Below are 25,199 nucleotides of genomic sequence, written 5' to 3'. Positions count from 1 at the left end.
AAAACATTAATACATAAAACTTTGGAACCAGTGTATAAAAAATAACAAAAGTAAAACTCGATGAAGAATAACTCCTGCGTTGACGAATTGGTGTGGTAGGATTTGAATTCTTCTCGATTTTTACATTGATAATATTATAACTGAAACCTAACACGATCGTAAATAAGAGTCACATTTAAAAAGTAATCACATTAATCTCATTGTCACTTGATTTAAGGAAAAAATATATATGAAAATTATAAAGTTACACAAAAAGCTTAACTGTTAATTCACTAAACAAACCGCAATATTTTCAAAGACTATAGTCCTCTTTGATTTCATGGTTAGGACACTAAAACTCGAAATACATTGAGGCATTGTACATGTATGGATTAAAGGTTTAAATTTAACAATGCAAAGCAAACTATGATATATCAATTTTACAAATTTATTATCGGATTAAAAAACCAGAAAAATGTGTATGAAAACAGCATCCTACTAATGAATGAGTTCCATCAACAGCGTCCACCTGAACAAAGACTTCGTCCCCGGATGTAAGGGAAACCACAGCGACCTCAGTTCTTTTGAGGAAGTAATCATGATTCGAATCCAAGAATATGTAGCCGATGGTGTTTCCGTTTCTCTTCAGCAGAAGATGAAGCGAGTGGTCACCGGGTTCAGGCTTTACTGTTCCTATCATCGAGAACATATAGTTGCCGTCTACAGGTGCTCGGAATACACCTGTGACGGAACTGTAAGCATGACCGACATTTGTAATGACATCATCAAAAGCAACTATATGACCTTTGGCGGGGTTAACGAGAGTCTGACTCAACTGGCTCATAAAGACGACAGGGGAAGACGCTGTTAAAGTAAAATTAGATGTATATCATGAAACAAAAACTATTTTTAACAAGATTTAACATAAAATAAAAATTTAGAGTAGTACAAGTAAATTTGAAACGATTAGAAGCATAGACGACGAACGGGCAGATGACTGAAATATGGTGAAATTAATTCACAGAAAAATTTAAACAATTAGTTGTGAGGTTTCATTAAACTTTATACAATATTTATTGTGAATTCGATCGAATTGATTGTGGTTTCAGTAGAGTGTACCCAAACTTCAACCCGTTTCGTTAACCAATGAGATTGTATTTAACATGATACATGGACAATAAAAGTACACATACTTGATTTAGATTCCAAAGAAGTGACCTTAGACTCCAACGCTGACACTTTTGTGCGCAGTTCTTGAATTTCACTCTGAAGAGCAGTGTCACTAACGAGCAACCTCTCTTCTAATGACGCAACGCAAAGTAAACATGACGTCCATATCAACAAATTTGAGAATAATTTCATGTTCATATGAACGTCTTATTTTCCTTGCGAATCAGTTTTGAGATAACGTTAAAAGTGAATTAACCTTATATCCTAATAATGCTAGAATACTTCTACTGATAAAATCTTACCAGAGGTCACGAGTACTGCAATATAGGGCATATATACGTGTCCACCTACTTACTCGCAGGGCAAAAAAGGTGATGATACTTAGATAGTTTAACTGTGCATAATTACATGACTCGTAGATATAATAAATTAAACATTTCAAAATCGAACTCTTTTTTTCTATCTCATTTCATTTTCTCTCCTGGATTATATCAAATGGTAGATGGTATTTGTAATTATAAAGCGTTGTCGTCTAAAATCAATTGAATGAATTAGATCAATCGGTGCTACAATCTTATAACTACAAATAGCATTTGCGTGACTGAAGTGCATTTGTCATAACATAAAAAGTAATGTCATAGCTCGATGTGCGTTTTTTTCTTATATACTAAATAAAGACAAACAAACAAAATATCCGGAAAGGTCATACAACAATAATCTCTAGAGCTCTTTTATTGCAAACTATTAAACAGTCGATGTCCTTTTTTCGATATCATGCAGACATCACCTCAAAAAAATGTTCACAATATATTAATATTGTTTTGTTTAATTGACTGATTATGATTAAATGAATTGTAAATTTTACAGAACGGTAAAGAAAGTGAAAAGACCATCCTTTCAAAAGTTTTCCTTTGCATTTTGAAATATCTGTTATTAGAATTTATCATTTTCTCGTAAATTAATTGTAAACTTTACCAAACGGTAAATCAAGTGGAAGAAGTAACCAATGATTAATAAAAAAAAAGTTAATAAACACTTTTTGATTCGGCATTCTAATAACATTACATATCTAATGAATACAATCATTAATAACTCTTATATTGAAATATACCTTACCATAGTAAATGATAAGAAATGCATAACTCACATGGGAATTCACTAAATTGGAACAGAACCTCCGCCCCAGGCGGTGTCTGAACCCACGACCTCTGGAAACTGCCCTCTTAGCGGCAAGCATTTGCAATTGCAATTTAACTTTTTGTCTTTGAAATGGTGTTAGCATGTTCAACATTATTAGCACAATTTGATAGAATCAGGACAAACCATGCATTTAAGACAATAGGTAGGAATAGAAAACAATGTGTCCAGTAAAATGTGAATGCAATTATTAAAACAAAATAAAATGAATATAATCAGGTTAGATTTTCCACCATATAAAGCTTAAACTTGAAGGGAAATTAACAATAAAATGTACTACATTGTGTAGATAAGTTGGACAATGAAGCAATAATACTGTATAAACACCCACAATGCACCAACGAGCCAACCTTGATAGCCGGTCAGTATCAATTGTCTTTAGCCCTTATTGCCACATCGCTCTCTTTATTAACACAGGTACATGTAAAGTCAAGCTTCATGCAAATATGTACTTTACACCAGCGGAACTGTAAGAAAGGACAATTTTATTTTGTTCACCAAAATTAACATGCACAAAATACTTAACAATCATACACTTGATACTAGATGCTATTAAATATATTCTTAATGAAATAGTGTGACTTCAATATAAAAATATTAATTCATTGATAAAAAGACTATGTTGATAAAAACAGTTTCCAGATCTATTAGATGTGTATGATAAATGTACAATCCAATACATGAATAAACCATAATGTGCACTCACCATTACGTGCCAATGTATTCTATTTGAGACACCATTTTTTTTCAACATTATAACGTTTCTATACATTTTATTTACTTTAAAACACATTCGATTTCATTAAAACAGGTAATCTTACTATCATCTTTCTTCAAATTTTGCTTTAAGGCTTTCGAAACTGGAATTACATTTACTTCCAATAAAATACACGAACAAAGAAATACTTGATCATCTATCTGTTTTGTTCTAAAGACGAAGTCAATGACAGTTCTTCTTTAGAATGCAAATAAAGCTAATAAGTAAATTAATCCGGTTTTGACCTTGATCATTTGAAAACATCTGCTTTAAGAGCGCTCCTTGACAAGGCGGTCGCATCATTCCTATCTTTATGTTGTATTATCACGGAAAAATAATTCTTAAAAGACATTAACGTATTTGTATTTTAAACAATATAAAATAAGTACATAAAACATCAGTATCGTCAATTTTAACACTTTGATCTAACCATAACCTTTTACAGAGTATAAACTAAGGGAGAAATATTATATGTTTCCCGCAGAGACTTTAGAGCTAATAATTATAATTAGCCGGCAGCCAAAAAATCTGCGACCGTGCTACTGTGGTAGGGATGCTATTGCTTTAACATCTCCAATCTCCGATACGGATGGCGATTCAGTTGAGGATACCCAAACGTCACTGACTGAGGAAATTCGAACATCACTAATTGACGCCAGAGGAGCGGACGTCCTTCGGCCAGCCTCGCTTTCGACCATGCTTGGAATGACTGGGCGCCTGACTTTTCGACCTCCATCCGCTATAATATTGAGGATATTGTACATGTATATATACCGGTACCTTAACAACTTCAAGAAAATTGAAATAAAGTTGTCATTCAAACTTCACCAATGACTCTATTATATATACATACATTACGGTTTAAACACTCTTTATACGAACAAGTCGAAGACATCTGTTATTTCATGTATTTTTGATATTTAGGAGCTATGCTACTGCACCAAACACAATAGGTTTTTTTTCGGGTTTATTTTTGTAAATACCAAGTTTTCAGACTTACCGAATGTAACAAAGTACTTTGATTTGTTGAAAATATCCTTGTATCCTTGTCTGAAGTTTGGAAATCTCCACGCATAGATCAGCGGGTTACAGGCGCTGTTCATGAATCCGAAGCAATAGGCCTGAAGAGGAAAAGATGGAAAGAGAAAGATTACCAATTCAATGCCAATGAGTAAAACTATCAGTACTTGTATGATAATGTAGCATCATTTTAAATATCTTACCAAAGGGTTTAAGTAATACGGAATGTCCTTCTTTTCTCCTTCAACAATGGTTCCATAGTTAGTATACACAATGTAAGGTAACCAAGACAGCAGAAAGCAGGCAAGGACGATCACCATTGTCAAAGTCACACCCTTCTCACTTTGAGATGTATCCCCATCACTTGAAGTCGACGAAAATCGCCGCTGTTCATTAGCATGATGTCTGATGTACATGAATACACGGGTGTAGCAAAACATTAATATGACGAGAGGGATAAACAGGTTTCCGATTTGATTGGCAATGTGAAGATAAAAGGTTTCATCTCCAACGACGGGGTATCTTGGTCCACACTGAAGAGTCATTTCCTTGTAGATAGGGTCTGATATAACGGTCATGATGCTGAAAACTAGAGCGTACATCCAGGCAGCAACAATCATAATACATGAGGTTTTACGTGACACTGGGACGTTGAACTCGTTTTTAATGGCTACCCGTCTCACGCTGACAAACTTATGGATGCTGATGTACATAAGGGTATGGATAGACGACAGGAGAGAGAGTGTTACTAGGAACGAGTTAATTTTACACAGAAACATAGACATATCCCAGCACTCTTTGTAAGCGGAATGAATCGAAAACGGGATAACCACAGCAACCAAAAGGTCTGCGATAGCGAGATTTAGCAGGAAGAAATTAGTCGTGTGGGTTTCATCACGCATGCTCGGATTTTTGAGGATCACAATTATTACTAAGATGTTGCCAACTAGATCCGCCACAAATATGATGGCAAGCCATGCTATTACGAGACTCGTGAATGTTGCTGAAAAATGGTCGTGTTTTATAGTAGCGCCACAGGACAGGTGCATGTTTAAATTGGACGCCATTACGTAGATGAACTACGTAATATTTCTCACAGGGTATTGTGATTTTTAATTTCAAGTGAATAGTCCGAGTTAAGGGGCTTTGTATAAAGTGTTCTTACTAACGTAGCATCTTTTTTGTCAGTTTAGTGTAATTTCCTCTTTTTATTGTTTTATCATTACTTAAAAGAGACCATTTACATTTCTGTCTTGAGGGCTTATTAATCTAAAGTTGCTGATAATAAAACCGAATAACTGCTGAACATTAAGATATTGGATGTCAAACTTATAATAACAGCAAGAATTTGGTTTTGATTATGTCTAAGCAAATGTATAATTATTTCACAATATGAGCGGCTTTGCGACAACGTTATGATGATTCCATCTTTTTTATGAGCTTAACGTAGGAAAGTCACTGTCTTTGCTGTTGCATCCTTCTATGAAATATAACATTAAGTACATCACATATACGGTAGAAGTTCTTTATTATCACTGCTGTTGATGACTTTTTCTTGACAGTTCCTTAATTTTAGAAACTCTGAAACGAATGGTAGAATAGTTATAAAACAATACCAAAAATGTAACTACATGATTAGTACGATATTAGAAGTTCTCAACATTACGTCACAAACACTACAACCCAATGGCAAATCGCTTATGACTGTCCCACGTCATTAATACACATTTTATGCATAACAAGTAGTTGCTGACTTTGTTATAAATTAACATGCTAAAATACGCTTCTCAACATACTAAACATGTCACAGTTTTATAGCGAGATTTATAAAAGCCCAAGTTATTTATAACTGTCTTCATATACCCTGGAATCAGCAGAATTTTTGGTGGCTCAAATTTCGGGGTATTCGTGGGTTCCCCTCACCTTCGACAAAAACTAATGTTAAGAAGATTTAGTTTTCCTGCTGAAACAGAAAATCGACGCATGCACGAAATTACATCCCAAAGAATAAGCAAAACACACACAGTCCACGAAAAGTGGCCCCTAGAAATTAAAGGATTCCTCAAAATAAATTAACAGAGACTAAGCCAGCGAACAAATCATTTATATCCGATCTGCTTCAATCATCGTATTCCAGGTCCTTTTGATATTACCAAAAAATCAATATACATACTGTCTCTTGCATACAATTTTATTTGTTAACAAGCGAACATAATTACCTGATGTAAGTGATACTATTAGATAACTTATTAAAAATTAAAATAAGAGGGTGCTTAAGAAAGCTATTTGTAATTTTGTAAGCAACATCGATCAATGCCTATTAAATATTGTTCATAAGTTGTAGAATTTACATTGGTTACAAATCATTAATATACCATTACTTATCTGTGTCTTAAACCTCAAGGTTGTGCGGAATAAAAATCAAACCCACCAATGAAAAAGATGAAATAAATCCTGGTTCAAGAATAGGTACACAGAGTGCAGTTCGTACGTTTTACCGTCACGTAATAATTCAAAGCCATTGTTGCTATCCTATTGTGTGACCTTACGACTGAATTGTACGTCCTCTAATCTGCTGCACCAATGGTCATGAATGGTCCATTACATTCTATGTTTGCGCGTTTATAGAGTTTGTTGCCGAACACTTTTGATAGAGGACCTGCTGCTGTGACGTCAATTATAATCTAATAACAGGCTGAAGATGCTTCACCTTCGGGAGGTATTCCTCTCCGAGTGGCAGGCAAGGATCAATACCTCTTTCTCGGATGAAGATAACGTTCTTGTAGGGAACATGTTATTAAGATTTTGAGTTGCAAAATTTGAGTTTTAAATCTCAATTACGCATCTATCGAGGTTTATCTTATTCAAACAACATAGTTTTAAGATTCCATTTGAAAGTAAACATTAAGTGAATACAATCTGGAGATTTTTTAAATGAATGACTTGATACTGTTTTTGTGTACATTTCTTCTGGGTCTAAAAGTGAGTTTCACATGAAATGCAAGCTAAATTCCAGCAAATGTTTACTTTACGTTTCAAATACGTAAAGCGTAACAGCCCATCAATTATGCACATACGATGTAAAATTATATGTTCATAAGTCATGCGTTGGGTGCTGAAAGAACATCCCCGAGAAAGCATGAAATTCAATAAATGTTGTCAACCATGTCGAATCCTTAGTAAACTATTCCCATATGTCCCATATTATCAGCCCACATTTATAACTACTCGTACACCCACAGTAGCTGATATAACCCACTAATAGATGGTTATAAGTACCACATTTATAGAACATGTGTAGAAAATAGATATTTATCATATTTGATAAATGAAAAGTTTGTATACATATATCAATTAAAGAAATTTATAATTTTATTTTTAGATTTATCTTTACAATAATTGGTAGAATTTTAAACCAGTGGATTAAAATTTAATATGGAATATTAACATTGTTATGTCAATTGTACAGAATGCACATCGCTATTATCCATTTTACTCTCCGCAGCAGTCTAACATCTATGGACATTAGGGGATTATAATTATCGAAGTATGGCGTAGACTGGTGATATTTAGACAGATTGAATTTACTATAGATAGAGAGCTAGTTCCATTATATATTGTTCGAGGGTTACATATGCAATATGGCCTGAGACGAAAAAGTACATTCATTAATATTAATCAAAGGCAGACAGTAAAAATAATTAAAAAATAAATTTACATTGGTTCCTTAATTTTTGGTAAGTAGTCGATTGAATGCAAAACTATCCAAATAATACAATATTGATCTTATTAAATACGATTTATTATTTGAAAATAGAATAAATTTATAATTAACTTTTCGATTTAATTTGGATCCTATGATTTTTTTTTATTTAGTTATAGAAATTGATTTGAAAAATAGAAATCTATGTACTTAACGTTTTAAAATTGGTTATTTCCTAATATTTCTATATAAAGTTAATCTTCTTAAGAAGAAAGGTAGAGTTAAAAGTGGCCTGGACAATCGTAAAACTTAATGTTGATGGCTTTTATAGTTAATATACCTACATATAGACAGTATTTGTTTGGCTTTTTTCGAGTTAGTTTTAGTTATTGATGAAAATTGAATACTTCCAGTGGGCGGGATAGTAGTGGTTTTGTTTTAGGTTATTTTTACAGTCAGTTCAAACACATCTTTTACAACATGCAGAATAGCATAGCATTCACATCTCAAAGCATTGCATTCAAATCTCATACCATAGCAATAGAATTTCATACAAGAGCATACAATGTCGTAGATTCTCATTCGTCATATCATACTATAGCATACCAAAAATCAGCATACAACATAACTTAAACATGGTTTAAAATGCCTTTAATTTAAAGAATAAATGTTCACCCTGCAGAGTATTTGTAAACTTAGATCATTTTACTTCACAATGTGTGGAACTCTTTAGTGAACGGAGACAATTTTGTTTAAATTTCACAGCATATCATAGCATAGCATACCTTATCATTAAGTCCTTCATTTTCATTTCTCGTACCATAGCATACAGATATCATGGCAATGCCTTAAAACTTCGTAGCATATCATTAAAAAAGCTCTGTATAAAAGTGTAAGGAAAAATGTTCAAACTTTATTGCATGAATAGTGGTCGTTTTCTATCCTTAATGGCAATGATGCTCAAATATTTTAAAGATTTCTTAAATAGCAAATTATATAAATATCCGCTTTAACATATCATATTATGAAGACCTTCTTCATTTAGTTAATGACATTTTTTGTGGGAGAGGGAATGTATCGATTAAAGATTTTGCTAAAACAGATTTTTATCAAAAAAGTAGGGCCGTTTAATATGTTATTAGTAAAAGGTCCCAAACTTGATTGGCTTCCATATAATATATTGTTATAACGGGTAAATTTATTTTTTTTTTTAATTTAACAATGAAATTAAAAATACTTTATTTCTTAAATTGGTAATCAATAGGGCAAACAATTTCAAAAAACTTTCAAAAGAAATTATTTGTTTTATTTTTGTCATTTCACTTACACTTTTGTTTTGTTGGAATTCAACAAAACATTTAGAATTAGCCTCAAATATTCACACCTTTAGTTTTAAATAAGAAGATGTTAAAGATCGATTTGTTGAGCATACAATTTTTTTAAGTAAACGTGTATGAAAAACAATTAGCGACATTTAATTGTTTCAATCAATTTGGACCTTCATTTCATAAATGATTACAAATAAGTCAGGTGAAGTAGGAAGGCAGTCTTAAAATGTTTTCCTAGGATACAGAAATCTTTGTTATTTCAAAGCCAAGTTAATTTAATTTAGAACAGTATAACGCTTTCTTGAATAACATTATTCTTATAATCTAGATTGTACAAAAAAAATTAAATGACATAAGCAGTTCAAATTTTAAAACTGTGTTTTAACAGGATATTATGAAGTCACCAACCAAGTTCATATCTTTTTTAATAACTGGGATTTTTTCTTAGTAAGTAAATTAATTCTTATTGGCAGTATTCTTACTGTGACAAAGAAAACTTTCGTAATAAACTATGAATATCTGTTCAGTTAACGTAATCAATTATTTCATGAAAAAGATTAAAAGTAAAATCCCAAAATTAAAAAAAATCAATAAATTTGATTTTTAGTACATGTTTTTAAAAAAAAAACGTATACTAAGGAACGTTGCCTTCTCGTACAAACATGACCCCTCAGAGGACCTTGAATTGTTACAGTTACAGTCGACATTGGTTAAATCATTTGAAACTCATATAAAGCTAGATTAAACGTAACGCTCATCAAGGCACCGTACCCAAGTCCTTTTGTGAAGGATCTGCACTTCTTAGAATTTACAGGACAACTTTGTCCAAATAAAGGAAGAGGTGGAATTGATTAAACAAACCACGAGTAAATGATTAGTTTATTATAGGACATTTATGACAATAGGTTGGAGGAAAATGACTAATTTAATGATTATCTGGTCGATAGCAGGCTGTTTGTGGGGACCTTGGGTTAGGACAAATCTAATTTACTCCATGATCAGCACACACGTTATAGCACCATAGATAGCGCGAACATGTGTCAGCAATCTTTAAGACGTGAAGGCTCTTTAGCTATGAATTGCAAGAGAAAAAACATCTTAATATATAGACTCTGGAGTTTAAAAAGATATACTAGTTTGTCAATTAGTAAAGCTGCTGGACGGAGTGGTTTATAAAGTACCAATCAAATTTATGCCAAATTTAAGACATTTCTTTCGGCCACAAGCTATCAAAAAATAAAAGAGAAGTTCGAATTGTTAAGTTTTGAAACTTGAACTTTTTCCTACATGAATTGTTATGTTAGCGTGCAACCCTATTGACTATAAAAAACAAGCGGTTAAGAAACTTTAGTTATCTTTCTGAGGACTAGTAGTAATCATTATCAATATGTACATATATTGATAATAAAAAACAAATCGACTGTCGTAGAATTAAGCATGCACAAATATGCGCTGGCTCTAATACACAGACTCGGCTCATTCAGAACGGCTCTTCTGGCTATTACAATGTACAATGCCGGCTCGTCATGGCTCTTTCTGTTCGTGGCTCCGGCTCTATAACACCAAGGTTTTCAATCGTTCATGAAATAGATAAAAAATATATGTAAAGCCAGGAAAGAATTCAGTTTCTTCTAGACTTTGTACGGAAAAATAAAAAAATAAATAAAACAAAACTCAATTGTATTTTTGAAGACAGTTGCCTAAAATTTTTCCAATCTTCCTGCAGCACCGCTTCGCCATCGACTGATCCCTGCTCTTGCATAAATAACTTTTTCAACAACGCCACCTGGCTGACAAAACCGAACTACGAATCCATTCAGAGACGGAATGACAATTATTGGATTCTGTCATTACACAGAATGCGCCAATATACTTGCCAGAATTATCACATCAATTGATAGTATTTGTGAACATTTGTAAATAGTGACTTATAATAAACGTAAAGTCTTTTTTTTCTCTCTCTCTCAAGAGTTTGGAAAAAACGTGCTTTTGCGGTATATTAGTTAAAAATTCATTATTTAAGATATACCAGACAATAAAGCAGACATTCTCCGTTTTTAAATTGTATTACCAAACACAGCTTTAAGATATAGTTGAATTAATTATGAAAAAGAACACCCTAGAGAAAAACTCAACGAACAACAGATTTTTTTTAATTGTTAATAGATTTCAGAAAATAACATCCGTACAGTGCACGTGGCTGTTGTAAGAGATTTAATCATCGACTTGATTTTGTTCTGGATTAAAGAGGACGTCAATTAGAGATTCTATTAATATTTGTTGTGTCTTTAATTTATATATCATTTGTCAAAAACATTTGATAATTTGTGAAATCTTGTTTGAGTGAAATACACATCATGCTTGTTTACAAAATATCATTATATTTTCAAAAATATATTTATTAAGATATAAGTCACAAAAAAAATATGACCAGGTGTCAGATATTCGTGGACATCTGTATATTTTTATAAGAAATATCTAAAAGAAAAAGAGGTCGATGTTTAAGTTAAAATGATATAGTAATAGATTGCTTATATTGATTATTGAGATAGAGAAAATAAATCAAAGCATTGCATTTTTATATTGTTGTACCTGTATACCTAGACACAACAAGAATATAAAATGCTCAAATTATATGTTGCTTGCAGTCATAAGCAGCCTAGAAATATATAAAAATACACATCGTTGCGCGGAGTTAAAAATAAACATCTGTTCCACTGAGGCTTGTTTATCTGCTTTCTTATCAAACTTCCACTTGTATCTGCTCTCAATAAACACGCTGTTAGATTTTTGCAGATAAATATGTTTATGCTTATCAAATTTTATGTCGGTTAATATTATAGTCAATCATGCAGAAAAAAAAATATCACATTGAAACTGTTCACATTTTGAACATACCTTGCAATACAATATACGTGAATTGACGATATGTAGGATATTATGATCTAACTTTTAGATTGATCATTCGATATGGCAGATACAAGTATGATATTGCGTTTACACTAATCTCGTTGTTCCATTGATGCTGAATATCACAGGAAGAGTAACTCTTGTTATGTGGTTTATTGGACTTTTGTATTAGCATTCCCAATCATTTCAATAAAACATCTGAGTTTCAATATGAAATTTAAAGTACACATATTTGATTAAATAAAACTATGACATTTATAATTCTTTCGTCTGGAAAAATGGTTAAATTTGTCATAATCTCTGCATGATTTCTGATTTTTAATTGAGAAAGAATTAATAGTGAGTTATTGAGATACAAAAAAGAGACATATACTAAGGTATTTCTAACAAAGATTATCTTTAATGTTAGAATTAAAGTGTTTTCTTTATAACGATGATAGTATATGCTCTATATTTGGTAAACATAAATTAAAGCCAGAAGAATATTTACCCACGTGGTATTGAAGAAATTCATATAACACGTGTTTGGCAAGCAGAGTAGAAAAAATTATTTTTAAGAATTATTAAATTTTTAAAATGGACAAAAGGAACACAATGTCTAAGGACGTGACATGATGTACATGTATTTGTTTTCATTACACTAGTATGATTAATACCAAAAGATAATTAAAACAACAATGTACGCATATTATCTTTAGTGTATACGATACTTGGTGTAAAATGATTTTGAAACAAGTTGGCTTTGATTGAATGTCACATACCTAAATGTGCCTTTTTCTTTTACAAGTATGTTTTGAAGCGATGATCTTAATTAGGTGGAAGCGACAAACCTCCAGGAATGCTAAATAGAATACACAGCCACTTGTAATACATATACAGTAAATGATTACTACACACATTAAAACGCTAAAAAGAACGAACAGTTACATGTAATACGGTTACAGTATACATCCATGATTACTACAAACACCAGGAACGCTAGAAAGATACACAGACACATCCAGAATATAATTACAATACACACACCATAAACGCTAAAAAGAACAAACAGTTACATATGGTACGATTACAGTATTTAATTACTGCACACATTAAAAAAGCTAAATAGAATGCATAGTTACATGTAAAACGTTTACAATAAATAATTACTACACATACCATGGACGCTGAAAAGAATACACATCCACATGAAATACGTTTACAGTAATTGGCAACACACACCAGGAAAGCTTAAGTAATAAGTTTACAGAATATGCTTACTACACACACCAGGAACGCTTAAAAGAATACACAGTTACATGTAATACGTTTACTGTATACGATTACTCCACACACCAGATACGCTCAATAGAATACACAGTTACATGTAATACGATTACGGCATATGAATACTAAACACACCAGGAAAGCTTAAAAGAATACAGTTACATGTAATACGTTTACTGTATACGATTACTCCACACACCAGATACGCTAAATAAAATACACAGTTACATTTTATACGTTTACAGCATATGATTACACACACCGGGAACGCACGCTAAAAAGAATACACAGTTACATGTAATGCGTTTACAGTATATGATTTCTACACACACCAGGAACGAAAAATAGAATACAGAGTTACATGTAATAAGTTAACGGCATATAATTATTACATACACAGGAACGCTTAAAAGAATACACATTTACATGTAATACGTCCTTAGCATTTGATTACTACACACGCTTAAAATATTCACAATTACATTTAATAAGCTTACAGCATATGCTTTCTAAAAACACCAGGAATGCTGAAAAGAATACACAGTTACATGTAATACGTTTACATCATATGATTAATACACACACAAGGAACGCTAGATAGAATACATAGTCACATGTAATTCGTGTACAGCAAATGATTACTACACACCCAGGAACGCTAAAAAGAATAGTTACACAGTTACATGTAATACGTTTGCAGTATATAGTTACAATACACACACCAGGAATGCTAAAAAGAATACATATTTACATGTATAGTATAGTTTATGATTATTAAACACTTTTGATCCTTTGAACCACATTTATTAACAAATTAATAAGTCGTATGAATGTAAGAGTTTTAGTTGGTCGCCATGTTTGATGGTCCGTCAACTCCCTTTAACCGTGTTTGCTTTTACCTTGCTTAACTTAACATGGTTTTTTTTTTTTAATGAAATATTTTCGTTGTATTTATTTCAAATATATTTCATGACAATTTATAAAAACATGTTTTAAACTTAATTTTGCCTAATTTTACAGTCAGTTCAAGCATTATTTTTACACCATATTATAGCATATCAATTAAACCTCATATGTGTTAAATATCGTTGGAATACCAAAACATTCAATCTCATAGCATACCATTAGATTTTAAAAACTAATACCATTGCATATTATAGCATAAATTATACATGTAATTTCAATTCAGTTTTTATTTATTTCATTTTAAAAATAAGTATTTACGTTGCAGATTAGTAGTCAACCTAAGCTATGAATTATTTTTATTCGATATATTGAATCGCGTCTGTATACAGATGGCTATTTGCTCGAATCTTGTAGCAAAAAATACTTTATTATAGCATGCCATTTTATTTGGCCTTGTATTTCACTTTTATTTAAGTTTCTCAAAGCATATACATATACATCACATAGCATTGCCAAAACATCTCATGGCACATCATTCGAATTTTACATCATCGCACATCATATAGCACTTTATCACGTCTGGATAACCGGTAATGCACAATCAAGTTAAAATAACTCCCTGACATAAAGATAAAAATTGTACAGACATGCATAGTAATAAACAATATCAACATATTTTATTGACATTTTAAGATTTTTTTTTATTTCATAAACAAGTTTTTTTTAATTGACATTGACTTCCTAAATAGATTTATAATCTGTTCTCTTTTTTGTTCAGATGACATTTTTTCTCCTGTTCCCTCTATTTAGAGTAAAGTCGTTCCGTCCGAACTTGATTTTCTTCTTGTATGCACGTTGACCGTTGACTGATAATGTGGTCGCCTCCAACGCCTGGTGTTTGATATGAGCAGATATTTCATACAAAATTGTTTTGAACGGTAATGCAAAAATGTAAATAAGTTGGATCCCCTTTGGCTTCTTGGAACCGTTGATAATTGATAACTGATAAATGATAATAGCAACAGAGAACAAACAGTCATTTTAAATTGTTTAAGATTTAACCAAGAATTTTGCAATTTTTCAGATTTGATTACTAGTATTTTTCTTTGATTTAAATGTACTAATTTAAATTAGGGATTTTCATATATTTACTCACAAAACAGCTATTTGTGTTAGTGGCTTCAGTAATTAAAAATAAAAAAAATAACACTTTGTATGGTTCATTCTTAATTGTTAGAATTATGTTACGAAAGCACCCATTGCAGCACAAAAGTAATGTTAATTGGATAATGAGGCACCCACTACTCTGTTGAAGAATTCCCATAAATCACGTCTGCCACATATCTGGGTTATATAGGTCAAAGATAGTTCCTGTTTCTTTCTCGTTTACGACATTTGAGTGAACAGTGAAAAAACAATGAATCATGTCTGCAATGAATTGAAAACTACCTCTGTTAACTTATTGTGTGTTAATTGAAAAAGATGTATTTTCAATATACATTTCCATAGCAACGATTTTATACAAATTTACAAGATAATTAAGATAGATAATAGAAAAGTATTAAGCAAGAAATGATAATGAACATTTTATGTTTTATTTTTCGAAAACAGTCAATAAAACATATCAGTTTAAAAAAGTAGTAAATTCCAATCCGCGTATGTAAAGGATAAATATGTGAATTTTAATTTTACCAATATTTATATATAACAAAACAAATTCAAGAAAGTTAGCAGAGTGTAGTTTAACTCGTCCAAATATATTGAGTGTTCTTGTTAATCTATTTTTAAACCACTTAAAATCATACAGTTTCAACTCCAGTAACCGAAAGAAATGCATTGCCGTATGTCTTTAAAGAAATGCCAATGGCAAAAATCAAACATATAGTTACATGTATTTTGGAATATATTTATTCAGCTTATATAATTTGTTACATTTCACGGCTTTCGTCGTTACGGTGTGTTTTATTTTGTTCTTTTTACCTATTTGATGTTCTGACAAGAATGGCCTACTGCCGAAATCCGAACGTCACTGATGGACCTTTGAGTGGCCGACAGTCGTCGGCCAGCCTCGCTTTCGATCATACTAGGGGTGACAGGGCGCCGAACTCTTCGACCTCCGTCCACTAAAACATATAGGTTATATAATCATAATAACAACACAAATATTGGGGGGCTAATCAGTACTATCTAGTACAATGAAAAAATGACAATAACAAACTGCAACCATCTCAAAAATACATAAAACGATATACAAATTCAAAGCAGAGCAATACTGACCTCCAAATAGATAGACAAAAAATGATTTCATCACAAACCAAGAAATTAGGCATGATCTACATTTTACATGTTTTCAGTTTTCCAAAAGTTAAACTTACTGAAAGCATCTGAGTCTAATTTTGTTGTGTACCTTAAATATATTATAAGCAAAATTATAAAGTATGAGGCAATTCGATTTTGTATCTTGGTATTTTGGAGACCCTAAATACATGCAACAACGACTAGCTTGCTTACGGTAAAATCCGCAGACCATTTGATCTTAGTTTTAAATTACATGTCTTTTAAGGAGTTGGAATAGTAAACATTTGATTTACCTAAAAATGTCAGGTATTTATTGAATATTTCAAAGTAAAGAAAGATTGTAAACAACCTAATATTTATATATGAACGAGTTTTCGATATATTAGTATTTCATGGGGAGTTCAATGAGTCTTTGTGAGAATAATATAGTCTAAAATTGATCAAGACCATCAATACCTGATAAACGTACGATGCATTTGGAGAAAAACCAATATCGTATACTGATACTGTAACATGTTTCAGACAAGGTGAAATCTATACTGGTACTGTGCCAGTTATCGGCTAAGACCAGTTATCGGCTAAACTGAGAGTTCGGGTTTATAGCACGCGACAATCCAAGATTTTTTAATTCAGTCGTTTTTTTTTAATAAAGAAAAGTAAGTTTGCTTGAAAACTTTCTTGAATATGTTTTATACATGAGCTTAAACAATCAATGTTTACCGCTGATTTTACATCAGTGGGGGAAGTGACGTAATAAGTTAGAAATAGAATATTACCTCTTTGTGATACGTTATAATATCCCTTCTCTGATTTGACATATAATATCAGTACATTTAACATTATAAACAAAAGAAATTCACAAATTTCCGAGAGATTCGTAGCGCAATTGAACACCTGATTGCACAGTTATGTAATATTGAATAGTCTACGATTTGCTGCATTACCATATGATAATAAACGAATAATTTTATGAGTTTTGTTTATAATGTATAATGACCCCGACTACTTTAGTCTGACCCCACAATGGGCTTAATTCAAACTACATTTAGCAGAGTATAAAATCAACATGAACACGGATTTTATTATGTTATTATCACGAAGTCGATAACTGGTACAGTAAATCGTAACAACTCAGCAAATTCGGGGCGTGCTAAAAAGCACAAAACAAGATCTTTTTAGTTCTTAATAATGATATAAACTATAACAGATTGATAAATAAGGATTTCACTTTTTAAAGTATGTCAAGTTTTATCTCAAAACATCAAGAAATAAGGAATTACGAAAAGAAAACGTTAAATTTTAGCCGATAACTGGTATAGTGCCAGTATCTGTTGGTAAAGTTTGTCGGTGTTTACACTTACAAAAATATCACTTATCACTCCGACAAAATGTAAGAATTCGTAATTTAGATACATCCAACTTGATAAATATAGACATATTATAAATGCAAATATACAGCTATTTTTTTCCAACATTTAACACTATGTTAACTTTTGAATTATATTTTTAAACAAAACATTATGCACAATTTACATGCACAGAAGTACGCATGCTCACCAATGGTGACGAAGTACTTGGTTTTATTGAATATGTCCTTGTATCCTTGTCTGAATCTCGGGATTCTCCACGCGTAGATCAGCGGGTTATAAGCGCTGTTCATGTAGCCAAAACAGTACGCCTGGTAATGAAAAAATGCATACTTAATTATTTAATATTGACGATTACTATTATATACCCATTTAACATCGCTTAACTATAACTTTAAAACAAATGTATTGTATAATACGGTTACTAAAATTTTCACCAGTAATCCAAAAATAAAAAAAACCAGTGTACATTTTTTCTACGACACCAAAACCGGGTTCTTGTACTTTAAAACTGAAAACAAACAACGTGGGGCAGTATATTCTCCCCAACAAGTAAGCATTGCTTTTAATTTGTTATATGATTTCTTTCGAGTTTTTTTCTAATGTGGATATAAAATAAATTCAAAACTAAAACGAAAATGTTATTATCCTTCCGTTTTAATCTTATGATAATAATAACAGTGTAAACGCCGTCTAATACCGAACACAATAAGTATGAAGGTTTTTTGTGTATTACAGTGTACATACTAACAAGCAAAAAATGTATTGTAATTCTAAGTTGTAGGATATTAAGGTATAATGAGGCAAACTGTTTCCCGTCAATAGTTTGTACGTATTAAACGGTCCTACATTTCTTTTTTGATGGTGTACTTTCTAAATATTTTGCAAAACAAAACTAGAAACAGAAGCAGTAGAGCACAATCTCACGTTAAAAACGCGTTAACATTGGTGATGCTGTAACTTATCTCTGTCTAAGAATTTCTTTATTCTTTAAGCAATTCATTAACAGTGGCGTTCTATACAGACTAACCTCTTTTTCTCTGGCAAAATGCATTATGCACGTGTTTTTTTTAGCTAAAAAGATATTACAATAAACCACACTGACTCACTTGCAATAGCAGGTTTTTTTCATACACAACAACAAGGTTAGAGAAGTCTACTGCTTTCTTAAGCAATTAATCCTAATATCTTCAATGTTTTTAAACATATGTTCCAATCAGATATGATCTATTTTGCTCATATAATAGCTCAGCCTTTTGGTAGCTAACCACAGTTTCGTATAAAATCCAGGGGGTTTTCTCTGGGAAAAAGCATGATGGGTAGGGAAGTTCCTGCTATTTTTATACGTTATACATGAAAATTAATGTTTTAAGTTCTCAATTGCATAATTTTGAAGTTAATTTTTCGAATACATGAAAGTATGTAGAAAAATTTCAAAAATTAATTTTGTGAGACTCTAAAACAAGATAACTTTTGGAGGTAACTTAAAAACATCTGGATTTTACGCGTGCAGAATTTCATGACTTTTTTAGATGGTAACATACTTTTTTATAAAGCTGGCAAATGTACCTTGAAATACTACAAACAATGCATAAGGACTTCTTTTTGTAAATGCACAGAAAATAAAATCGCTGATTTATTTGCATTCTGCTGTTAGAAGAAGCCTGAACTTTATCAGTGTGTTGCATTTAGAGGCATCCTTTTTTTCTTCTTTCCTTGCGCTTTAAGTGCCAAATGAATTAAAGCATTTAGTTACATGTGCATTACTCTCAAATAATAACTAAATTCACAATCTTTTTTTATTGATTTATAGATATATGTGTAACATGCTTTTACAATATTATTTTATGCAGGTCGATTTTCCGTTTCCCTCATCTAAAAACGTCTTTTTAACGTTACATATAAAACTGTGTTTTGTACCTTTTACCCTTGACACGTATAACTACGGGTACGTTTTACGTTTGAGAAAAAAGTATGCCAATAAGAAAATACCAGTCGGTGAAAGGTTTTGCAAAGGCATCATGCATGTATATAGTACACAAGTCATGTATTACATCAAATCATCGGACATGTTTCCCTATTCCCGGCATCTTTAAGCGGTCACTTTTTGGTTATTTGATAATGCATTTAATAGCTCAAAAAACTGCAGAGAGCAAGTAGTTATATAGTATGGAACATCAATATGTCATGCAAAAGTAGAAATTCCGAGAACATTGACTTGCTTGAAAGACTGACGATACCCAGCTACAATTGTTTATGAGTTCAAGTTAAACTCACCAAAGGATTGAGGTAGTAGGGTATGTCATTCTTTTTATCCTTCACAATGGCCCCATAGTTGGTGTAAACGATGTAAGGTAACCATGACAGCAGGAAAAACGCAAGGACTATCACCAATGTCAAGGTCACACCCCTCTCACCTTGAGATGTATTTCCATCACTTGTAGTTAAGGAAATGTTCCGCTGTTCGTGGGTATGATGTCTGATGTACATGAATATCCGGATATAACAGAAAGTTAATATTACTAACGGAACAAAAAGATTTCCTATCTGGTTACCAATGTGAAGGAAGAATGTAGTATTTCCAAAGACGGGGTACCGTGGCCCACACTGAAGAGTTTTCTCCTTGAAAATTGGGTCGGAAATTACTGTTAATACGCTGAAGACGAGAGCGTACATCCAGGCAGCCACAATCATGATCAGAGATGTCCTTCGTGTCACCGGTTTATTGAAATTGTTCATGATTGCTACTCGCCTAACGCTGATAAATTTGTGTATACTAATATACATTAGAGTGTGGATAGACGTAAGAAGAGACAGTGTCACTAGAAACGAATTCAGTTTACACAGAATCATGGACATATCCCAACATTCTTTATAAGCGGAGTGAATGGAGAACGGAATCACCAAGGCAACCAAAAGGTCCGCAACGGCAAGGTTGAGCAGGAAAAAATTAGTTGTCTGCGTTCGGTCATGCATGCTCGGGTTTTTAAGAATCACAAGAATCACTAAAGTGTTGCCTACTAGATCCGCCACAAGTATTAAAATCAACCAGGTGATGATAAAGCAGGTAAAGATGGACGAGAAGTGGTCATGTTCCTCATTGTCATCACACGACACGTGTACGTTAAAGTTGGACGCAACCTCTATCACACTATTGGTCAAATTCGATTGCATTGTTCTTTCTATCGCTTAATTCATCAACTTTCTCCTTGAATTTAAAAAAAATAATAGTCATGAAAATAGACACACGATAGAATACTTCTCGAACATTCCTATTCCTTCAACTCGCATGTGGTAACAAATGTGTCGCCGTCCGTTCAGTGAGGCCGAGTCACTGTAACTTACAACTACAATTTATTAATTGCAAATATTTAACTATGGTTGTTTCAGTGTAATAGTTTTCATGTGGTACAATGGCATTTGCTTTACTTCACATACTATACTGTTGGATAGAAACGTTACAACAAAGCTTTTATTTTGCCAAAACAAAGCAGATGACTCACTTTCACTGCGCAGGATGTCTGTGTTGTTGCCTTGCCCTTGCTACAGTTTTGAATGTGTTATATTTTCTTTTAATGTCTTGGATCTGTCAATTGATCAGGCTTTACATGTATCTCGCCATAGCAATAGGCGTCGTTGTGGTGGTTCCCCTAAAACGATCTTTTATATCTTTATTGTTTGTTTTACTGTAAGGTGGTTTATACTCTAAAGGTATCCTTGGGATTTTCAATAGATTTCTGTGTATTTCTCAACTATAATCAAAATAAATGTAAGGAATGGTAATGTGTAAATATCACTATAAAAAAATTGAGAAGATAATCTTCTTTAAAGGTAATCGTTTTAAAAACTGCAACATCATATTACACATTCACATTCCTGTCGGGTTATTAGATGCACGAAAAATATCTCTGATTGTTACAGCTTTGAGCTTTGTACACGTAACAAACGTTTATTAAAATTTATGTTTTATATAAACCCTCACAACTTAACGACAAGGCAGTTGCAGTGTGTAGTGGCAAATAAATGATATTCCACGCATTTCTACGAAAATATATAAAATTATTAAGATGACCTTTAGATGATTATGTGAAACCGATTATTACACAGAAAGACAAACTTAAATACAGAGTGGTAGGTTCAAAATTAATAAAAATTAAACATACGGACACTTTTTCCGATGAATCAAAAGAACGTTAATCACGATACACGACTCATTAGTCTTGTTAGTCTTGGTGTACTCGTGTTTAATCGGTTTTTAAAGTCTAAAATAAAATGGTAATACTAGCATGAAATATCTCTCTTAGAATCGAGCAGCCATTTTTAAGTTCTCCCTGTGAGGTAGTTTGTAACATTCCAAAGCAAAGTCATAATTTTTATCGTGCTGCTCAAAAGTGTGCCGTTCTTTGCTACTCTACTTCAGCTTATCATTGTACCTTTCAGTGGCTTAGATTTGTACACAAAAATACCAAATATTTTTCTTCCAGATACTGTGGAATCATTAGATTTCGTGGTGGCTCAATTTTCCTGGAATTCGTGGGTACCTCTCATCAACGAATTAACATCCTCCACGAATTAATAAATTAGGGTAATAAAGTCATATTTCCACTGTATGTTTGAGAGAATACACAAAATTACGTCCCCACGAAGTTGTAAATTGGCCCTCACGAAAATTAATGATTCCACAGTATTTAGTGTCAGCCTAGTTATCCTGGGTGTTATGAAAGTGTTCCTCCCTGGATTTGTACGATGCCCACCAAAACAAAGCTTAGATGAGGGTCTATATTAAACAGTTATGATTGTAGTATGTTTAACTTAGACAATAGCTAGGAATTGCTTATTTACTTTTACATATCATATTTATCTACTAGAACTTACATCGTTTCAATATATGTTACATATGTACTTCATGAATCAGTTCAAATGCATTTTCTGTAAGAAATATTGTTTGTGAATAAAAGTTGTTATTATTATGAAAACCATTGTTAGTTTGCTAAATATTGAACAATTACTTTGAAAACATGTAAACAATAAATTTGCCTTATCTTATTATCAATTGCAATAATGACAAGAGGTTACAAAGCAAATCTTTCAATTGAAAATGCTTACAGAAATATATGTTTTCATACCTTTTCGTAAGATTCTTCTAAGTCCTTATTAACGTGAAAACACTTTTTACTTCTAAACCACTCTCTTTTTAGTCTTGTTTACTTCAAATATTTGATACAGATCTTGACTCTCAAATTCTCTGAATCATTATTGCCATCATTGCCTGCTTTGTGCGTCTCCTATTTGCTACACTTGATGTAACCTCGTTGCATAGTTATGCAGGGCGTTTAGAAAGTTTTCCTCAACAAATCTGTAAGAGGGCTCACCATGACACAAATTGTTATCTTCGGTGGGAGAGTTCTGTCTATTAAGCTTGGATGGGAATCTATATTTAACAGTTCCTCACTGTGCTATTGTTTTAGTTAGGCAATAGCTATGTAATTTCTTATGTTACTTTAACAATTCATATCGATCTGCAAATGCTTATATCGTTTGATTTAATTTTCACTTCATGACTCAAGTGAGATAAATGTTTTGATTGTGTGGGCCGTTGATTGTTTGTTTTGTCGCCTTTACAACAAACATGAACGATGAAATGAAGTAAATGTGTCAAAATGCAATCACAATCTCAAAATTACTAGTACTTGCGGTTTTCTAATTTTAAAAAATAAATGTATTTGATGTTGACATTAACTTTTCTTATTCTAGACAGCACAGGTACATTAAAACAGCATTGGATTACATCAATAGCCGGTAAAATGAATGTTGGTGTGTAAAAACAATATACAGGGGTATTGGATCATAAAGAAGTTTTGGAATTAAAACGGCTCGATGGTCGTTTGCAGTGTAAGACTATATTAATTTTCTTGAGAAGAAGAGTTCTATAAAAAGATGGAAAATTATTCCTTTGAAATACTTTGAGATATTTTGAAATCTTAAATAACTAGAGAATGTGTTCGTTATCTAAACAGAAATCTCCCCCAAAAAATTGATTCTTGAAGGTTTTACAAGTTTTTTATTAGTTTTTCAGTGTTTTATAAAATTCATAAAATCACAAAGATAGAGCATAAAACAAACATATATCTATGCTTCACTTGCCTCATTGTACACAAAATAAGTAATGCAATTTATTTGTAGTTCATACTGTACACGTGGTTTCATTAATATTCAAGGGTATCAATTTCCGTGGATGAAGTGAAAATCACAGTTTCAAGGATAGGTAAATTCGTGGCCAATGACCGTATTAATACAAAATGTTAATAGAAATTGCACTTCGATGAACATTTAATTTCGTGGACCAACTAAACAAAGAAATCCACGAAAATTGGTATTCAACGAATATTGCTGAAACCACAGTATATGTTTTACTAATAAAATGTTCTATATCTATTTAGTTTAAATCGGTAGCGTCATGTATAACGTTCTATTGTACACCGCTGTACAAAGTATACACTGTGTTTGGCTTCATACAATAGCAAACAATAATGAATTAAACCTCTTTTGCTTACAATAATTTTCACTTTTTAGACCTTGCGACACCATATAAAAAGGTTTCATCTTTTACATCAGACAAGACACTTTTATGCCCCAGTAATATAGATCGCGTGTTTGTAAAAATGTTACAATGTATTTTTGCCATGCAGCCCTACCTCAATCACTTTGGTAATGTGGCCTGTTGTAGTCCGGTGACGGAATAGGTAACAGAATCTCTATTGCACGGTCCTTTATCACTTCGTCCAGCGTCTTTAGAAATTGTGTCGTTCAAATATCTTGTGGGAAATGGACAGATCTATGCGACCAAAACGTGTGCTTTTGGAACAAAATCAAAACCATTCTTTCATTTTTACGACTAACGGACACCGAACGGCTGTATAATTACACCATTAAACTCAATTCGTGATCAGTGGTGTGGGTTGTAAAGCTACAATTACATCGCTGGAGTCTGCATTATGCTACTGATCAATTATTAATGAATTATTTCTAAAAAGGACAATTCATTCTTTATAATTTACTTATTGAAAAGAAACAAAATAAATCGTTATTCAAGTATGTTATGTTTCGCGAAAAAAAGTGAGTCAATTCCCTAGAAAACATACAAGTAAATTGTTGATTTCATCCCATATCAATTTTCATTCGTTTTATTTGTGTGTATTATATGGATAGGGTTACTCTTGATGATATTTTAGAATGTAAACCTCGAGTGTGACTACTCGCCATTGTTGACCATGCGCGGATCTAGAGGGGGGGTCGGG

The 25,199-nt window shown here is 32.3% G+C and overlaps 2 protein-coding genes across 7 annotated transcripts; both read right to left on the bottom strand.

Annotated features, from left to right (window-relative positions):
- Positions 1 to 411: 411 nt before the first annotated feature.
- LOC128162742 (galanin receptor type 1-like) lies at positions 412 to 6,897 on the bottom strand. The gene is made up of 5 exons (XM_052826099.1): positions 6,555 to 6,897; positions 4,327 to 5,704; positions 4,104 to 4,224; positions 3,726 to 3,842; positions 412 to 843 (listed from the first exon to the last, which is right to left on the bottom strand). Exons 2-5 carry the CDS (start codon positions 5,188 to 5,190, stop codon positions 431 to 433), a joined length of 1,515 nt encoding a protein of 504 aa, XP_052682059.1. The 5' UTR covers positions 5,191 to 5,704; positions 6,555 to 6,897; the 3' UTR covers positions 412 to 430.
- A 6,174-nt stretch (positions 6,898 to 13,071) lies between these two features.
- Positions 13,072 to 23,429, bottom strand: LOC128162741 (neuropeptide FF receptor 1-like). 6 transcript variants are annotated; one of them, XM_052826095.1, is made up of 6 exons: positions 23,028 to 23,428; positions 21,405 to 21,551; positions 20,179 to 21,248; positions 18,092 to 18,212; positions 16,217 to 16,359; positions 13,072 to 15,238 (listed from the first exon to the last, which is right to left on the bottom strand). In XM_052826095.1, exons 3-5 carry the CDS (start codon positions 21,073 to 21,075, stop codon positions 16,217 to 16,219), a joined length of 1,161 nt encoding a protein of 386 aa, XP_052682055.1. In that variant the 5' UTR covers positions 21,076 to 21,248; positions 21,405 to 21,551; positions 23,028 to 23,428; the 3' UTR covers positions 13,072 to 15,238. The 6 variants fall into 6 exon arrangements, with proteins under 6 accessions (XP_052682055.1, XP_052682053.1, XP_052682058.1 ...); XM_052826093.1 differs by having other exon boundaries at positions 13,072 to 15,127; positions 23,028 to 23,427; XM_052826098.1 differs by lacking the exon at positions 13,072 to 15,238 and adding an exon at positions 15,246 to 15,664 and having other exon boundaries at positions 23,028 to 23,429.
- Between the last annotated feature and the right edge of the window lie 1,770 nt (positions 23,430 to 25,199).

Source organism: Crassostrea angulata, chromosome 9, assembly GCF_025612915.1.
Source record: "Crassostrea angulata isolate pt1a10 chromosome 9, ASM2561291v2, whole genome shotgun sequence".
Classification (NCBI taxonomy): domain Eukaryota; kingdom Metazoa; phylum Mollusca; class Bivalvia; order Ostreida; family Ostreidae; genus Magallana; species Magallana angulata.
The sequence above is the reverse complement of the archived record's forward strand: the minus strand, read 5'-3'. Positions and strand labels throughout refer to the sequence as shown.

Coding starts and splice junctions, on each gene's coding strand:
- LOC128162742 (XM_052826099.1), bottom strand. CDS start 5,190: ATGGCGTCCAATTTAAACATGCACCTGTCCTGTGGCGCTACTATAAAA. Junction 3,843..4,103: donor AAAGTACTTTGTTACATTCG/GTAAGTCTGAAA, acceptor TCAATATTATAG/CGGATGGAGGTCGAAAAGTC. Junction 844..3,725: donor TGTTCGAATTTCCTCAGTCA/GTGACGTTTGGG, acceptor TTACTTTAACAG/CGTCTTCCCCTGTCGTCTTT.
- LOC128162741 (XM_052826098.1), bottom strand. CDS start 21,075: ATGCAATCGAATTTGACCAATAGTGTGATAGAGGTTGCGTCCAACTTT. Junction 18,213..20,178: donor CCTACTACCTCAATCCTTTG/GTGAGTTTAACT, acceptor TTTCATTACCAG/GCGTACTGTTTTGGCTACAT. Junction 16,360..18,091: donor CAAGTACTTCGTCACCATTG/GTGAGCATGCGT, acceptor TATATGTTTTAG/TGGACGGAGGTCGAAGAGTT.